This window comes from Hetaerina americana, unplaced genomic scaffold (assembly GCF_022747635.1).
Source record: "Hetaerina americana unplaced genomic scaffold, ioHetAmer1.1.p SCAF_6, whole genome shotgun sequence".
NCBI classification, from domain to species: Eukaryota; Metazoa; Arthropoda; class Insecta; order Odonata; family Calopterygidae; genus Hetaerina; species Hetaerina americana.
The window spans coordinates 8,558,307-8,575,064 of NW_027287205.1; the positions used below are offsets into that span (position 1 = coordinate 8,558,307).

The 16,758-nt window shown below is 40.5% G+C and overlaps 1 protein-coding gene across 1 annotated transcript in view; it reads right to left on the bottom strand.

Annotated features, from left to right (window-relative positions):
• LOC139695240 (hemocyte protein-glutamine gamma-glutamyltransferase-like) overlaps positions 1-16,758 on the bottom strand; it is a 39,723-nt gene that overhangs the window by 10,861 nt on the left and 12,104 nt on the right. The window contains exons 5-9 of the mRNA XM_071593927.1: positions 9,326-9,461; positions 7,185-7,411; positions 4,815-4,989; positions 2,611-2,868; positions 886-1,054 (exon numbers count right to left, since the gene is read on the bottom strand). Of these exons, the coding sequence (XP_071450028.1) occupies positions 886-1,054; positions 2,611-2,868; positions 4,815-4,989; positions 7,185-7,411; positions 9,326-9,461 (965 nt within the window). The remainder of the gene's footprint in view (positions 1-885; positions 1,055-2,610; positions 2,869-4,814; positions 4,990-7,184; positions 7,412-9,325; positions 9,462-16,758) is intronic.

Genomic DNA, 16,758 nt, shown 5'->3' on the forward strand with positions numbered 1-16,758 from the left:
ATATACCATAAATATCATTATTTTTAAATTCAAAATTAGGGGAAGACTAGGAATGAGATATACTCTTGGCACTAACCAAGATTTATCTTAAAAAATTGCACAAACATATCTCGCGTAGTTAATTTGGTAATGAATTTCAGACTATGATAGACTGAGACAAATAATATGTGAACATTTTTGGTTCAAAGGGCATGGGAACTGAAGGAGGCAGGCGTACTTCGGATAGTAACTCTACAGGTATGTAGCATTACTACTACCACTTAGCTTCCTCTTATGTAGCATTCACTTCCTTACGTGGTTGTATAGTCGTATAGATTTATAAAATAACAAGCAAAGATGAGAGGGTATGCACAGTATGTCATTTCCCCTGGATCCCACATTTAATCAAAAACTTATTCTACCTACTTTGCTCATTTTCGTGGAGATTTAAAATGAAACTGACGTGAGATACACAATGCAACTTTCATTTCTTGCATGTTTAGATGAAAAACCTAGGGCTTGGTAATCAACATTATATATGTTTTGTTATGATTAATATGTTCATAATGCGCAATGGTAAAGTATTATTAAATGCGACAATTTTAGAATGTAAAAACTTAAAAGTTATTATTAAAACTTAAAAGTTGTATAGAAAGCCTTGGAGGAGTACTGTATTTAATTTTGATGAGTTATATAGGAATTATCTCTCATGCAGTCTCGTAATTATTGGTTGGAATACGATTAAAACTTATAAAGAGTATTGCTGAAGCAATATAAGCTGCAGTTAGTAAAATCATTGAAGAAAATGAGCCAAACTGTTTTCAAGAAGTGTGAGCTGATGTCTTTATTTCCATGTTTCTTTTTTTCGTTAGAAATCCGAAGAATAATGAATACTCTGTAGCTTACTGATATTTGTGGCATTCAATCTTCTCGTAGCCGAGTTCGGTGGCAGGGTTTTCTTTCCAGCGAATCAAGTCGGCGTTGACCTCGGCGAGGACAAATGGCACGTCGTAGTTGTAGCTCACCGCGCCAGCTTTAACTGCCTCGAGGGACGCGGGGCCGCACTGATAAAACCCTGAAAAATCGAAATCAGAGCGAGCACGGTTGAAGGTGCTGGGAAAATCTTAATAGCTGCAAAAAATTAATTCAATCACATCTTTGTCATCCTACGATCGCTCATTCCTAAGCATACATTTCAATCCCTGGTGAGGTTTCAATGCATTTTAATTTAACGTCGTCGGAAATCAGTATTCCACCATATGATATGAAACAAAATGTAATGATGCAAGAGGAAGAAGTCGCACGCGTCATGACTTTGAAAGTGGTCCTGGTGAAAAAGTTATTGACGATGCACAAAGGTTTTTTGTCTTTATTGCGATTCAGGCAAAGCGAAAGTTGCAAATACGTTTATTAAAATTTGTCATTGGCCACAATGCCAGAGCGTAAAAATCATTTCCCTTGACAGGATCTATTGATGCCCGTCCGAGTACTTAAGCCGGTTAAGCAAGCGAGGTTTTACGTTTAGCGAGGTTAAAATTTCGGGGCTTTAAAGGAACAAGGTCAAGGCGAATTATTTTTACACCCTGAAATGATTGCGTTGTAATGCATAGTAGCGGATTACTCCATCGAAAGTTACTGTCGGGGCATCTCCCGCAGTTTTTTGGAATTTGTCATTGGTATTCGATTTTGACTTCAAGATGAAAATTCTTTTTATGACCAAATAAAAGCATGTGTTATCTTTCCATCGGATATGAAAGCAATATTATAATTCTAGCAATTTTCTTATCATCAGGCACAAGTGCGTGTGAACACAGATTTCCTCTCGTCGGAGTACAACATTTTGCAACTCTTTATAGGAACTAAGGATTAATATGGGAGAGTTCCTGGGTACATCCCATGCCGTGGAGAGAGACCATGTTCCAAATAACCATTAACTTACGTATTACATTTCCGAGCAAATCATGAAAATAATTCATGAGTCTCTACAAAAACGTTCTACGATGACAAGATGATATTTTCGTCCACACGCATACATATATGGCAAAGAGTAAGGTATGATACTAACACCTTTTTTATTGATACTAATTTCCGTTTCATTTACCTCGGACATATGGTACAAAAAAGTCTAAAAAATGTCAAAGAAATATTTAGAATAATTGATAAAAGGAAAATGTTTATTATGGAAATTTGTTGAGTTTTATATAAAGAATGACATTTTCAGTCAGACATAGATTTTACAATCAGCCAATTTTTTTATTGTGTACGATTCGCCTTAATGCAAAGCGCCATAATTATTTAGAGCACATTAAGTTATTTGGGAATGCTTTATATTGCACAGTTGGAGGCCCTAAGATGGAGGAGGGTTTGATGGGTGAGATGGGGGAGCGGTTGAAATATGGGGCTATGGCTTACTGAATGGGAAGATGAAAGACATGCGTTCAAAAGTTGTTCTTACAACTCCTGAAGTTTTGCTTTTGAACGATGAGTCTCTTAAATCATCTGCCACTGTAATGACGTGACCTTCCACACAGCCTTACAAAATAAAAACTGTGGCAAATTATAAAACATTTTGGCAGGAAAACATTGGAATAAATAAACAAATGGGCGTTTCTGCCAGTGGGTGTGACCTACCGTCGCTCGTCTCCTGCGGCGTGGCGTCGATGGCCTGCCAGCCTCCGTATCCCTTGGGCAAGTCCGGTCGGGCCATCCACACATCGTTCCACACGTGGTAGTTCCAGATAGAATCCTCGCCCATCGGATTATTGGGGTCATCCTCGATCTCCTCCATGGCCGCGTTGTAGTACTTGTCCACGGTGAGCGAGGCGTTGGCGTCGTGGGCCGACACGAGGTTGGACACCACCCTGGATGGAATCCCCAGGGCCCGACACACTGGGAAGCAAAGCGTGGCAACGTTACCCTTGTGACCCTGACGGGGACGAGGACTTGAATACGCCTCACTTGGATTCAGTCACCCCCGAATGCCTGCTACTCCCGAATTAGACTTGCGGTGGATCGATTCGAGGCATTGGACCAGAGATTAATCGATAGACAATCGAGATTTAATTGGATTAATACGTCTAACACAATTTGGACGTACATCGCGCACAAAAGCAATGACATCATTAGGACCATAGAGATTATTCCGAGAAGAAAGAGGCTTAATGTGGAAATACTCTTCGGTTCGAAACAGTGGTGAATCTTCTAGCATGCTTTGGATGTATTTTTAGCAGAAGTAAAACCGAAGTTTTAGAAAAAATCTCTCGAAAAGCATCGAAATAATTCCGCAAGGAATGGATCTTCATACGAGGATAGTTTGGAAGGTTCTTGGAATCACCACCAAATGTCAGCGGCAGTGAAACGAGTTTCCTAATCCTTTATGAGTAAACGCGTAAGGCGTCAGTGCCCTTGGAAGAGATTTGCGGTGCGGACGCCTCTCTGTTGTTGTTCTCGTGTAGTGATTTGTGAAGATGGAAAAATTGAGATTCGAGCAGTGATTAAATACTTCGTAAAGAAAGAAATGAAAGCAAAGGAAATTCATGACAACATTCAAAACACTCTAGGAGATCCGGCTCCTTCATATTTAACTGTTGCCAAGTGAGCAAATGAGTGTAAGTTTGGTCGGGACAGCTTAGATGATGACCCGCGGAGTGGTCGGCCAAAATGCGCCTCTATCCCAAAAATCATTGCAAAAACACAAAATGGTGATGGAGGATTGCTGACTGAAATTGCGAGAAATCGCTGAAGCTGTAGGGATGTCATCTGAATGAGCTTATTACATTTTAACAGTGGAATTGGATGTAGGAAAATTATCTACTAGATGAGTGCCGCGACTCCTGACGCAGAATCACAAACACATCAGAATGGAAATTTCCGAACGATGTTTGACTCATTTTAAGAGCAACCAACAAGATTTTTTCTGCGCCGGTTTTTGACTACAGATGGAACTTGGGTCCACTACTCTACATCAGAGAAATATCAGTCAAAGCAGTGGAAAAATGTTGATTCGCCACCACCTAAGAGAAGGTAATACGGTCGGCCGGAAAGGTGATGGCTTCAGTTTTCTGGGATGCGAAAGGGATTCTGCTGATATATTATCTTGCCACTGGAAAATACTATACACCCTCCTGGACCAATTAATGAAAAAGATACACGAAAAAAGGCCAGGTTTGGCAAGGAAGAAAGCCATCTTTCATAAAAAAAATGCACACCCACGCACAAGTGTCGTTGCCATGGCAAAATACGTGAACTAGGATAAGAGTTGCTGTCACACCCACCTTGTTCGCCTGATTTGACTCCATCGGATTTCCATCTCTTCCCCAAGCTCAAAATTTTCCTCGGTGAACGGGGATTTTCAACAAACAAAGAACTAACAGCCGAAGTAGATGTGCAATTTGCAGGCCTGAAGGAATCTAATTTTCGAGGTGGGATCAAGACACTGAAACATCGCTGGACCAAGTGCATTATTGTACAGGGGGACTACATTGAAAAATAAAAATGCCTCACTTTGGTAAGTCGTTAATTTCTATTCCATTCCGAGAACTTTTAAAAATATCCTCGTATAATAAAGCCTGACCCATGGAATCCAGTCTGAATAACTTATGGATTATGATCCAAAAGTACGTCACTTGTTGGCCAGTTAATAGACTACAATATTTATTTCTTTTCAAAAGATTTGGACATAATTTTCAGTATTAATTTACCGATAAAATAGTTTGCGTAATTATATACGTACAGTCCTTCATATGTGATGATACATATCGAGGTTTTAAGATAAAATAATTCAAATCATTAAAGCGATTTACTCAATTCAAGAATTTTCAATTGATATTCCTCACCTGTCGTGACGACCCCGGAGAACACCCAACACTGTCCGTATAAGACTTCCTTCTTGGTGCGTAGGTACTGCTCGAGGATGGGCACTGACCCGGTCCAAGCGGAGGGAGCGGTTCCGTCGCCGTATTCGCCATCCCAACGTCCCATCAACACCCCCAGGTCATCGTTGGAATTCACCTGCGAATGAGTGCAAGACGTGAGGCACGGGAGTCGGGCGTACGGGGGGCGGGATTGACTGGTCTGTCGATGAACTCGAGGCACCGATCGATTGGTGGAATCCACGGACGAGTATCAAAACAGGTCAGTGTTCTATGGAGAGACAATTCAAATCAAAATTTGGATGTCAATAAATCATTTCGCCGGAAATATTAATTTATAAACGAAATTGAAGAAATACCATTTACATCACGGTGAAGAGATAATATATTACGTTAATATTTTGGAAGAAACATTAGTAATTTCAATTTTATCAACTTTATATTCAATGAAAGAAAATGTTTTAAGATATCAAAATCTACACGTAATTACCCCAGAGAGCCAGGATAGCAACCTTTTGGTGAGCCCTATGGTGACTTTAGTAAACTTATTCAGGGGAAGGGTGTATTTGCTTTCTCGCCGTCCCCTGAGGTTGGCAATACCTTTCTGGTGCTCAAAAAGTAATCTGAGTGTTTTTCTTGTGGGTGTCCTGAGGAATCACCCAGATTTGAACCAAGGGCACCATAAAATGGAGCCGAGCGCTCACATTTTCATTGCTGATGAATGGCGTAGTTTGATATGATTTGGTTCAATTGAAACATGTTAATGACCAAATACTTGCAGTTTCTACTAGTCTATGCATTTAGTTTTCAACCAGGTTTCAACCTACTACATCATATTCGCCTGATGATGAAGCTGTATACATAAACAAATTCATTACCTGAGAGTATATTATCATTATTTGATCAGTAACTTGCCATAAGCTATTGTTTGGCTCATTAATTTACTTAGGATTGAGGATTAATCCATGCAATAAATACTTAAATAATACAAGACATTATAATACAATACATTATAATACAATAAATTATTTTGGTTCCTATGAAATATATTTAACTACTCGAATATCTTGGTTTAAATGAAAAAGGGATATTTTAAACGAAAAGAGAATGGAAGTGGTTTCCGGCGTAATTCCGTGGAAGTGCATCATAATTAAAAGAACTCTAAATACTTGAGGCGAAGTAACTGATCGTTGACAAGCCCTTCTCTTGTAAATGGGCGACGTCACCGAGCCTTGCTGCAAATGCACCCTTTCCCGCTCCGTTATCATTCATTCCCTCGCCGCACTCCCCCCAGTGCCCACCCCACCTCCCCCGCGCCAACCGACCACCTTCCCAACTCCCCCCCTCGCATCGCAACACCCCCGATTCTGAGTATACATACCTGTGGATAATTAATGTAACTTTACCTTAAGATTTTGCACACTACTGAAACCTGGATCGTGCAATGAACACTTTAATGAGGCATTACTAAGTATTTCGTATTCTTTTTATTAGATATGAGAATGGTATGAACTCTTCACTAAAAGATTTCAGTAATGAAAATGGCAGGAATTTCAGATAACAGTATTTATGCAAAGTTGGTCTAGACCCTATTCACCAGTTTAACTAATGATGATGTTTATTCGTTAAAGTGCGCGCTGTACACATTATTATAGGTTACTTTTAAAGAAGTATACATTACATCTACATCAATACCCTGCCGGCCACCAAAAAGGTGTGGCAGGGGGTGCAGCACCAGGAAGAAAGGGTGAGGGGGTTAGGGTTTTTCAAATGAGTGGGGAAAGATGGGGGGAACCTACAAAAAAAAAATATATATATATATACTGTATATATATATATATTTATATATATATATATATATATATATATATATATATATATATATATATTTATATATATATATATATATATATATATATATATATATATTTATATATATATATATATATATATATATATATATATAACCACGCGCAGTCGTCCCTACCTTGTAGGCCAATACTTATTGTGTCTAACTGATTCCTGGGGGATTTCGACTACAGGCATTCTGATCTCTTATTGTTCTTGGAAAAAAATACCATTGAAACCTGTCAGTCTTGCCGTCTATCTCTCTAATATTATATTTGTGATCCCTCCGACCGTTGTATTTTGGGATTCGTATTATGTTCTTAATGTAATCGGAAAATCATGATACTCTTGATGTCGGTATTATACTTGTACTATACGTATACTACAGAATATGTTCTGAGAACCTCTTTGCTATTTAAAGAAGTCCATTTTAAACCGTAAAATATTTCGTCCCATACAGAGAGGTGATAGATGAACTGCACGTACAATTTTGGAGATGGCGCGGACCAGCTTGATGGGGTTCCCCCTGTTGGCCGGCGAGACGTTGGTCCTCTCCAGCATCAGCATGCAAGCGGGCAGGACGCAGTCGTCGAACTGGCCGAAGACCCACTGCCTCCCGCGGGACGACCCGTACGGGCCCACCCAGATCTTGCCGATGTCATTGAGGACGTACTCGTGAAGGAGCCGCTCCTCACACATGTACACCAGGTCGCCTGCGTTTGACAAGAGGGCAAGGTGGGGCTTTGATTGGCAGCAATTTAAGAAAGAAAGGGAAGAGCTTTTCTACTTCTGCACCTATTTATTACCCCGAAAGGGCGTGTGGCGAGGAGTATTAGGGCACCACCCGTAATTAAGAAGGAAAAAAACCGCATGCAAAAGCCACAAATAAAGCATGGTATACATTCATGTAAAAAACCTTACTCCCCACAACACACATGCAAACACACGAACTACCAACTAACATACACATGCACCTACAAATGTACCTGATGTCTTTGCAATATTTAATTTTGTTCCAACTTGTTAATTTAATGTTTCTAAAATGACTTTGGTTTCTTAATATTATCATTTCTGATTGTTCGGGGAAAGAATAAGTATTTATATGTATCTTTCTCCGTTATTTTATCTTGGTGGTCTGATCTACCTAAGTAGTGTGGGGCCATTATAATTCCTTTAGTGTACTTGTATAGGTCGTTTGTATAGTGCCCATAGTGTAAGGCAAGGTTGCCCAATATCACCGTTGCTGTTCAACCTGTATGCAGAGGAAATGATTGAAGAGACATGGGAAGAACTGGAGGTGGGAATGAAAGTGGGCGGGGAATTCGTAAAATCAGGTAGGTTTGCTGATGACCAAGCTTTAGTTTGTCAGTCAGCCAAGGGGTTACAAGCATTGCTGAGTGAATTGGAAATTCAGTGCGACAGGTATGAGATGAGAATCAATATTAATAAAACAAAGGTTATGCGATTTTCTAGAAAGAAAAAGGCGAAGCTACAAATTAAAATAGGAGGGCAAAAACTAGAGAAGGTAGAACAGTTTACGTATCTCGGAAGTGTTTTGGACCAACACGATCAAAGTAGTAGGGACGTAAGGAGAAGAATTGCACTAGGCAAAGAGGCTTTCACAAGGAGGAGGGAGTCGATGACAGGGACTTTGAGTGAGGATGTTAAGAAAAGACTCGTAAAACTTTGATATGGAGCGTAGCTATGTACGGTGCGGAAACGTGGTCATTGAAGTAGGAGGATAGACGTAGATTGGAGGCTTTTGAAAGGTGGGCGTGGAGAAGAATGGAGAAGGTGAAATGGACAGAGAAGAAAACAAACGAGGAAGTACTTGGTATGGTGGGCGAAGAGAGGGGTTTGTTGGGAGAAATCCTATGGAGGCAGGAAAAGTGGATGAAGGGGGTGTTGACCGGCAGTGGGATGTTGAAGACTGTAATAGAGGGGAGAATGTTAGGCAAACGAGGAAAGGGCAGGAACAGCATAGAGATGTTGGATGGGTTGAAGGGAGGAAGGAACTACTGAGAGATGAAGTGGGACTTGATGTAGAGAAGGTTGCTGGATTGTGTTTTGTTAGAAGTCACAAAATATTTATTTGGTAGTTGTGCCCATCCAAATACCTACCTTAACCGGTAGATTACCTAATAATAATATGTAAATAAATATATATATATATATAATGGGCTGACACAATATAACACAATCTCACTTGAAGAAGGCCCCTGAGAGGGCCGGAAGCTCGAACAATTTACCGTGTGAGTGTCCTTTTAAATGTTGCTATTCTATTTGTGTTATATTGTGTCAGCCCATTATTGTGCCGCTCGTGTGAGTTTTTCCGTACAATCGTGGTATATATATATATATATATATATATATATATATATATATATATATATATATATATATATATACACATTTTTATACACTTCACCTTTCGTTTATTTTTTACACTGCTTTATATTTCCTCTTATTATAATTATTGTTACCTACTTAACAAAGAGATAAATGGAAGAAGGGGCCTTATGGTCTCAATTTCGCCCGAATAAAGACGGTTATTTATCTATGTATCTTATTTAACCTTCCACTTTTTGCAACGGTGTGTTACGTATATAATTTGATGTATTGATTACCTTGCATCCATGGGTTGAACAGCAGGTAGAACTTTTCCGGGTGCTTGAACAACCTCGTCCTTCCGTAACTGCCTTTGATCTTGGTCTCGACCTGGAAACTCCAAAGTCCCACGGGAGCGTCGCACGGGCTCCGGATCTGCCGAAGGGTAGGAAGTGGTGAGACAGCTGAGTGATAGCCGAAGATATTTAACCTTCGAAGCGAATTAAGTGCTCCTTACGATGCCAAACCTTTGATTGGTTTGATTTTGTAGGAAATTCAGAGAAGGGTTTACTAAACGCGGAAGTTTTTATATATCATTGTGTCCTCGCGTGCTTTTCCGTAAACTTTTCTGTTATGCGTGAGGCCAATTGCGTCGTAATGCACATAGTAATTCATCGAATGAGTTAGTCTTTCGAATGTTGGGTCAAGGAAACAGTTTTAAGGGCGTAATTACAATAGTACAGTGCCTGCAGCCTTAAGGATGATTGTAATTGGATAGAAATAAGCACAACAAGAGAAAGGTAGAACAAAAAGTGGAAAGCGACCTGAGTGATAGCTGCATAGGTTTATTAAAGATGAGGGCAGAAAAGAGAATCTTAAGTCAATGAGGAAGAGAAAAGGAAATTTTGTGTGGCACGATGTGAGGCTGAATCTACATATATCACATATACCTATGTGCAACAAAGGCCATTATTAATTTAGTGAAAAATGCAATTAATGCTTTAAGAACATTGGTGAGGACAAATGCTCTAATTTTCCTTTATCAAAAATACTATTTAAATATTTTGAGGCGGGAAAATCTTTGATATAAAATTTTGATCCATTATTAATATTTGCTGATTTCCTGCAAACATATATCTTTGCTTTGAGTTACAACAATGACAAAAGATTTAATTCAACCTTTATGTGATGTCCTTAAGAATGTTAATAATCATGTACTTAGCTACTTATATTGAAGTCACATCGTCCAAGTTTTCTTTGAGGTTATGATAAACGATGTAAGGAGCAGTTTTATTATTTAAAAAAATTTTATTCATCTACACGTTAGTGTTTTTATTGCTGATATATTTGTGACGTATCCTGGATGTTTATGGTCAGCAAAACGTTTATTACAATGCACACTAACAGCGAGCTATGCCTTCATGGACATAACTCATCCCTTTCTTCCCCGCTGTAATAGGAGCACCCATGGTGTTCTCTTGTCGCTTCCTTCGCTGGCCTTTTACCGAAGAGCTGTTTTATACTGCTATTGTGAGCATTTGGAGGCAATTTAGTCGGGATCAACGCAATAATTACCTGTTTTTCTGATTGAACTTTTAAACGCTGAAAAAATCCTTGAATTAAAAACAGGATGTGTCACTATTTTCAGGTGCCTACTGATATCACTGCGTTAGCAGGTCTGAGTACATGTATTTGAAATCACGAGATAAAACACATTGAAATGCCTGTACAAGGCTACATATCAAGTGAAGAAAGCATGTTACGAGACAAGAAATAGGACACATTTATCCTTTCCTACTTAGCCTTATTAACAGTACAAATGTACAGTGCCAACATCAGGGGAAATAATATTATTAAATACCTCGACAAGACGAGGTAACTTACGGCAAATGTTTTCATGCAACAGTCTGTAGACTCTATTCTTCTAATTTACTCGAGGACATTTATTTATTTATTCAGCATTAGTCTGAAAACAGCACATTTTGGCCTTTACATCGAACTATTAACAGTGATAACAATGGCTGCGTAGATTTTCGCGGCGGTGGCTTGAAGAATTCTGCATGTCCGGGTTTTCACCGCGTTGTTGTTTGAAGCCGACAACAGTTTCGCCGAAGTTTCATCCGGCGTCTTCAGGTCGAAGATGAGGGACTCAGATTTTGGCCGTCCTTATATAGGTGGTCCCGTCCAAGTGCTGCTCTCTGATTGGTCCTTTTTCGGAGGACTCTCTTCCACGCGTTGTGGAGATGGTAGCCTTCATCTCTATTGAAATTCGCCGGGTTTTTGGCTATCTCAATAGCTTCTCTGATTAGGCGTGGGTAATATCTACTTTCTTTACTTATGATTGTAGCGTCATGGAATAGAATATCATGGCCGGGTTCACTCCATTTATGCTCGGAGATGGCCGAGAGGTGAAACTGTTTGTTCGTAGTAGCCCGGAGGTGTTCTTTCATCCGAACTTTCATAGCTCGGCATGTTTCCCCGATGTAGGCTTTCCCACATGAACACGGTACTTGATAGACCCCTTCGTATAGGTCTTTCGAGATTTTGTCCTTCGGTCCGGGGAGCGCGTCCGCTATTTTCTTGGTGCAGTTGAATCTTGTCACCACGTCGTGCTTTTTAAGGATTCTGGCTATCTTCTCGGATGTTCCGGATACGAAGGGGATAGTCGCGTATGCCTTTGGGTCCGGTTCCGTCTGCTTGATTGACTTGTCAGAATCTCGTCTTCGCCTTTCTTCCCTGGCGGTCCTTTTTAGGACCATATCGTTCCGATAGCCGTTTTGTTTTAGTGCTCTCAGGAGATGTTTCTTTTCAGTCAGCAAAGAATCGGCGTCAGAGATTTCATACGCTCTGTGAACTAGTGTGTCCACCAAAGATGTCTTTTGGAGCGGATGGTGGTGAGAGGTTGCGTTTAGATAACGGTCGGTGTGCGTCTTCTTTCTGTAAACAGCATGTCCCAGCTTCCCACAACTCTTCTTTTTGACTAAGACGTCCAGGAAAGGTAGTTGGTTGTCCTTTTCTACTTCCATCGTAAATTTGATGGAATGATGTTGTGAGTTGAGAAATTGAAGAAATTTCTGAAGTTCTGTTGCGCCGTGCTGCCAGATGACGAAAGTATCATCCACATATCTTAACCACATCCTAGGTTTTTTCTCGTACTGATTAAGGATCTTTTCTTCAAAATGCTCCATGAACAGGTTAGCCACTACCGGAGACAGCGGCGAACCCATGGCTGCACCCTCTGTCTGCTCGTAGAATTCTTCGTTCCACAAAAAATAAGCATTCGTGAGGCAATGCTCCACCAGTGTGGGGAAGTCTTCCGGAATGCCGTTGGTGGTTAGGCCTCTGATGATCTCCACCGATTCCTTAATCGGGATGTTAGTGAACAGTGAAACAACATCGAAGCTCACCAATAATTCGTTGCTGTCCATTGTGATCTTTTTCAGGATGTCGATGAAATGCCCGGAGTTTTTCACGAATGACGATGTTTTTCCGACGTAGAACTGTAGAGATTGGGCCAGGTATTTCGCCAGTCCGTATGTTGGAGCATCGATCTGGCTGACTATAGGTCGGAGTGGTATCCCCTCCTTATGTATTTTCGGCAGTCCGTATAATCTGGGTGGTTTGGGAGCCGAAGAAAATAGTCCACGTTGTTCTTCCATCGGAATGAGGGATTTCTTTATTAGAGCTCTGGTGTTTCGCTCTATTTTTGCTGTCGGGTCGGTCTTGAGTTTCTTATACGTCCCGTCTTGGAGAAGTTCCGTAATTTTGCTCCGGTAGTCCTCTTTGTTGATTACCACAGTTGCATTCCCTTTACGAATGCTTATTTTTTGTGGAACGAAGAATTCTACGAGCAGACAGAGGGTGCAGCCATGGGTTCGCCGCTGTCTCCGGTAGTGGCTAACCTGTTCATGGAGCATTTTGAAGAAAAGATCCTTAATCAGTACGAGAAAAAACCTAGGATGTGGTTAAGATATGTGGATGATACTTTCGTCATCTGGCAGCACGGCGCAACAGAACTTCAGAAATTTCTTCAATTTCTCAACTCACAACATCATTCCATCAAATTTACGATGGAAGTAGAAAAGGACAACCAACTACCTTTCCTGGACGTCTTAGTCAAAAAGAAGAGTTGTGGGAAGCTGGGACATGCTGTTTACAGAAAGAAGACGCACACCGACCGTTATCTAAACGCAACCTCTCACCACCATCCGCTCCAAAAGACATCTTTGGTGGACACACTAGTTCACAGAGCGTATGAAATCTCTGACGCCGATTCTTTGCTGACTGAAAAGAAACATCTCCTGAGAGCACTAAAACAAAACGGCTATCGGAACGATATGGTCCTAAAAAGGACCGCCAGGGAAGAAAGGCGAAGACGAGATTCTGACAAGTCAATCAAGCAGACGGAACCGGACCCAAAGGCATACGCGACTATCCCCTTCGTATCCGGAACATCCGAGAAGATAGCCAGAATCCTTAAAAAGCACGACGTGGTGACAAGATTCAACTGCACCAAGAAAATAGCGGACGCGCTCCCCGGACCGAAGGACAAAATCTCGAAAGACCTATACGAAGGGGTCTATCAAGTACCGTGTTCATGTGGGAAAGCCTACATCGGGGAAACATGCCGAGCTATGAAAGTTCGGATGAAAGAACACCTCCGGGCTACTACGAACAAACAGTTTCACCTCTCGGCCATCTCCGAGCATAAATGGAGTGAACCCGGCCATGATATTCTATTCCATGACGCTACAATCATAAGTAAAGAAAGTAGATATTACCCACGCCTAATCAGAGAAGCTATTGAGATAGCCAAAAACCCGGCGAATTTCAATAGAGATGAAGGCTACCATCTCCACAACGCGTGGAAGAGAGTCCTCCGAAAAAGGACCAATCAGAGAGCAGCACTTGGACGGGACCACCTATATAAGGACGGCCAAAATCTGAGTCCCTCATCTTCGACCTGAAGACGCCGGATGAAACTTCGGCGAAACTGTTGTCGGCTTCAAACAACAACGCGGTGAAAACCCGGACATGCAGAATTCTTCAGTGATAACAATGGTCACATTTACAAACACCCATGCCCTAGGTGGAGGAAAACTCACCCAGGCGGGAATCGAACCCGCGACCCTTGGAATGGCAGACGAGGACGTTACCCCACCGCCACCGGGGCCGGCAATCGAAAATAGCCTGCCACTCACTTCATTCAAAAACAGATACACGTAAATGATTCACCATGACGAATACTTCTCTACAAATCTACTTCTATGCATTCATAGATCATCTCAATTCCTATTTATTTGCACCGTTTCGGACTTCAACTTCTTATTTCACTAGTGACTTCATGTCTGAACTCCTTAGGTTTTTCTCACGAAATTGCATCGTTTGCTTATTTATTTTATTTTATATATTATATGCATTTTACCATTCTTTTCTTTATTATATTCTAATTCCACCACATCGCGCCTGACATTACTCAATTTGTTAATTTTTACCCAAATCGACACTTTTTTTGGTATTATTTTACGACAAATTACTGTAATGATGCCATGGTTGGTATGGTATGAGTAAGGAAATATACTAATTCAACTCTCATCATAATATCTGAAGAGAGCATAACACTGCTAAATTTTAACATAACTCACCAGTTACTAATGGTAGTGATTGAAATCTAAAAACAGCCTTTGGAGTTATCATTGAAATATTATTAAGGGAGGCACTTCTGGAATATAATCTTCAAAACGGGCCTAAGGATTTAAATGAAAGGAGGTGAATTAACCGTTGTCGGGAGCCAGATAGTGATTTACCAAGGTTTCGATTTCTGAAAAATTTAGTGAAGGGATGTGTTAGGATCCACCAATAGGATCGTTTCTATTTACTTTATCTGAATAAGTAGAGAAATACTATTGTCGGTGCACTACGTTGAGCATCATAGCAAAGGTTGGTAATGACAGAAATTAAAGAGAAGTGACTTCTACTTCTTGATACATTCGGAAATTTAAAATATATAGTATTCAAATAAAATTGGAGTTTAAAAATTTTGTTCCATTGCTCTTACCCTCATGGAAACGGAAAAAATTAGTCATAGTTATTTCGCGGTTGATTTTAAATTTTTCTCGTACTTGCTATATTAACATTTATGACAGCCAACAGTTTACGTATCTCGGTAGTGTTTTGGACCAATACGATCAAAGTAGTAGGGACGTATGGAGAAGAATTGCGCTAGGAAAAGAGGCTTTCACAAGGAGGAGGGAGTTGATGACAGGAACATTTAGTAAGGATATTAAGAAAGGACTCGTTAAAACTTTGATATGGAGCGTAGTTATGTACGGCGCGGAAACATGGCCATTGAAACCGGAGGATAGACGTAGACTGGAGGCTTTTGAAATAAGTGGATGGAGAAGGTGAAATGGACCGAAAGGAAAACAAATGAGGAAGTCCTAGGTATGGTATTGGGGAGGAGAGGGGATTGTCGGGGGAAATCCTATGGAGTCAGAAAAAATGGATGAAGGGAGTATTGATCGGTAGTGGGATGTCGAAGACTGTAATAGAGGGGAGAATGTTAGGCAAACAAGGAAAGGGCAGGAATAGGATAGGGATGTTGGACGGGATGAAGGGAAGTACTCAGGGATGAAGAGGGACCTGATGTAGAGTAGGTTGCTGGATTTAGTGTTTTGTTAGAAGTCACAAAATATTCATTTGGTAGTTGTGTCCATCCAAGAACATACCTTAACCGGTAGATTATATTATTATTACACCATAACAATAGCATAAAAATATTAGTCTTTGGATCGTTATATCATACTCAGCACCCTTTGCCAAACAAAACTCATTTTCCGGGCACTTATCAATAAGATGAAAGCATACCAATAAATAAAATTAAGAAAAAACAAAAACTCTTGTCATTTGCCTGTTGGGTAATACGGAAAGATAACACAAGACGAATGGGGTTACAGAAACGTGTTGAAGGATAGGGGTGGATGGAATGGCTGTCTGTCAAGCTCAATGACGGAAATCGAGAGACAAGGACATTCGGAAGCAAAGGAGTGCTTCCTTGTAAGGGAAGGGCCGTGAATTGTGGAGAATGAAGTGAAGGGACCCCAAGGACAAGTGACCGAAGCCCGGATAAAATGTAACCCGTAATGGCCGCACTATACGTTATTCCCTTTCACTTCGCAGCACCAAATGCTCATTCTCTATGGCAGAGAATGCAAAATAAATCTGATGGCGGCTTTGATTAGTCTGTATTTGAAAAACTACGATGGCGATTTGAAAAGTAAGGTCTCCTATTTTTTTTCTTGAAAAATCAAATTTCTTCTCAACTTTGTGTACATCTAAAGGAAAAGGCTGAGCATTTAGCTATTTCTCTACATAGTCGCCTTGACGATTAATCACTTTTTGAATCCTTGTAAGCAGTGTTTTAATACCGGCGTCGTACCTTTCTCCCGCCGCGTCACGAAGCCAACTAACGACTGATTCTCCGATATTAATTCATAATTGATCGTCAAGGCGACTATGTAGAATAACAGCTAAATGCTCAGCCTTTCCGACGATGCACGCAAAGTTGGGAATAAGTTTGATTTTTCATGAAAAAAAATAGGAGACCTTACTTTTCGAATCGCCCTCGTTTATTGTTAGAAATAATATCGCAATACTCAAAAGAAATCACCCAGCAAAAATGTGCAGCATTCTATTTATCTTTTTTATTTCTTCAATCCGAAGTGAGAGGAGA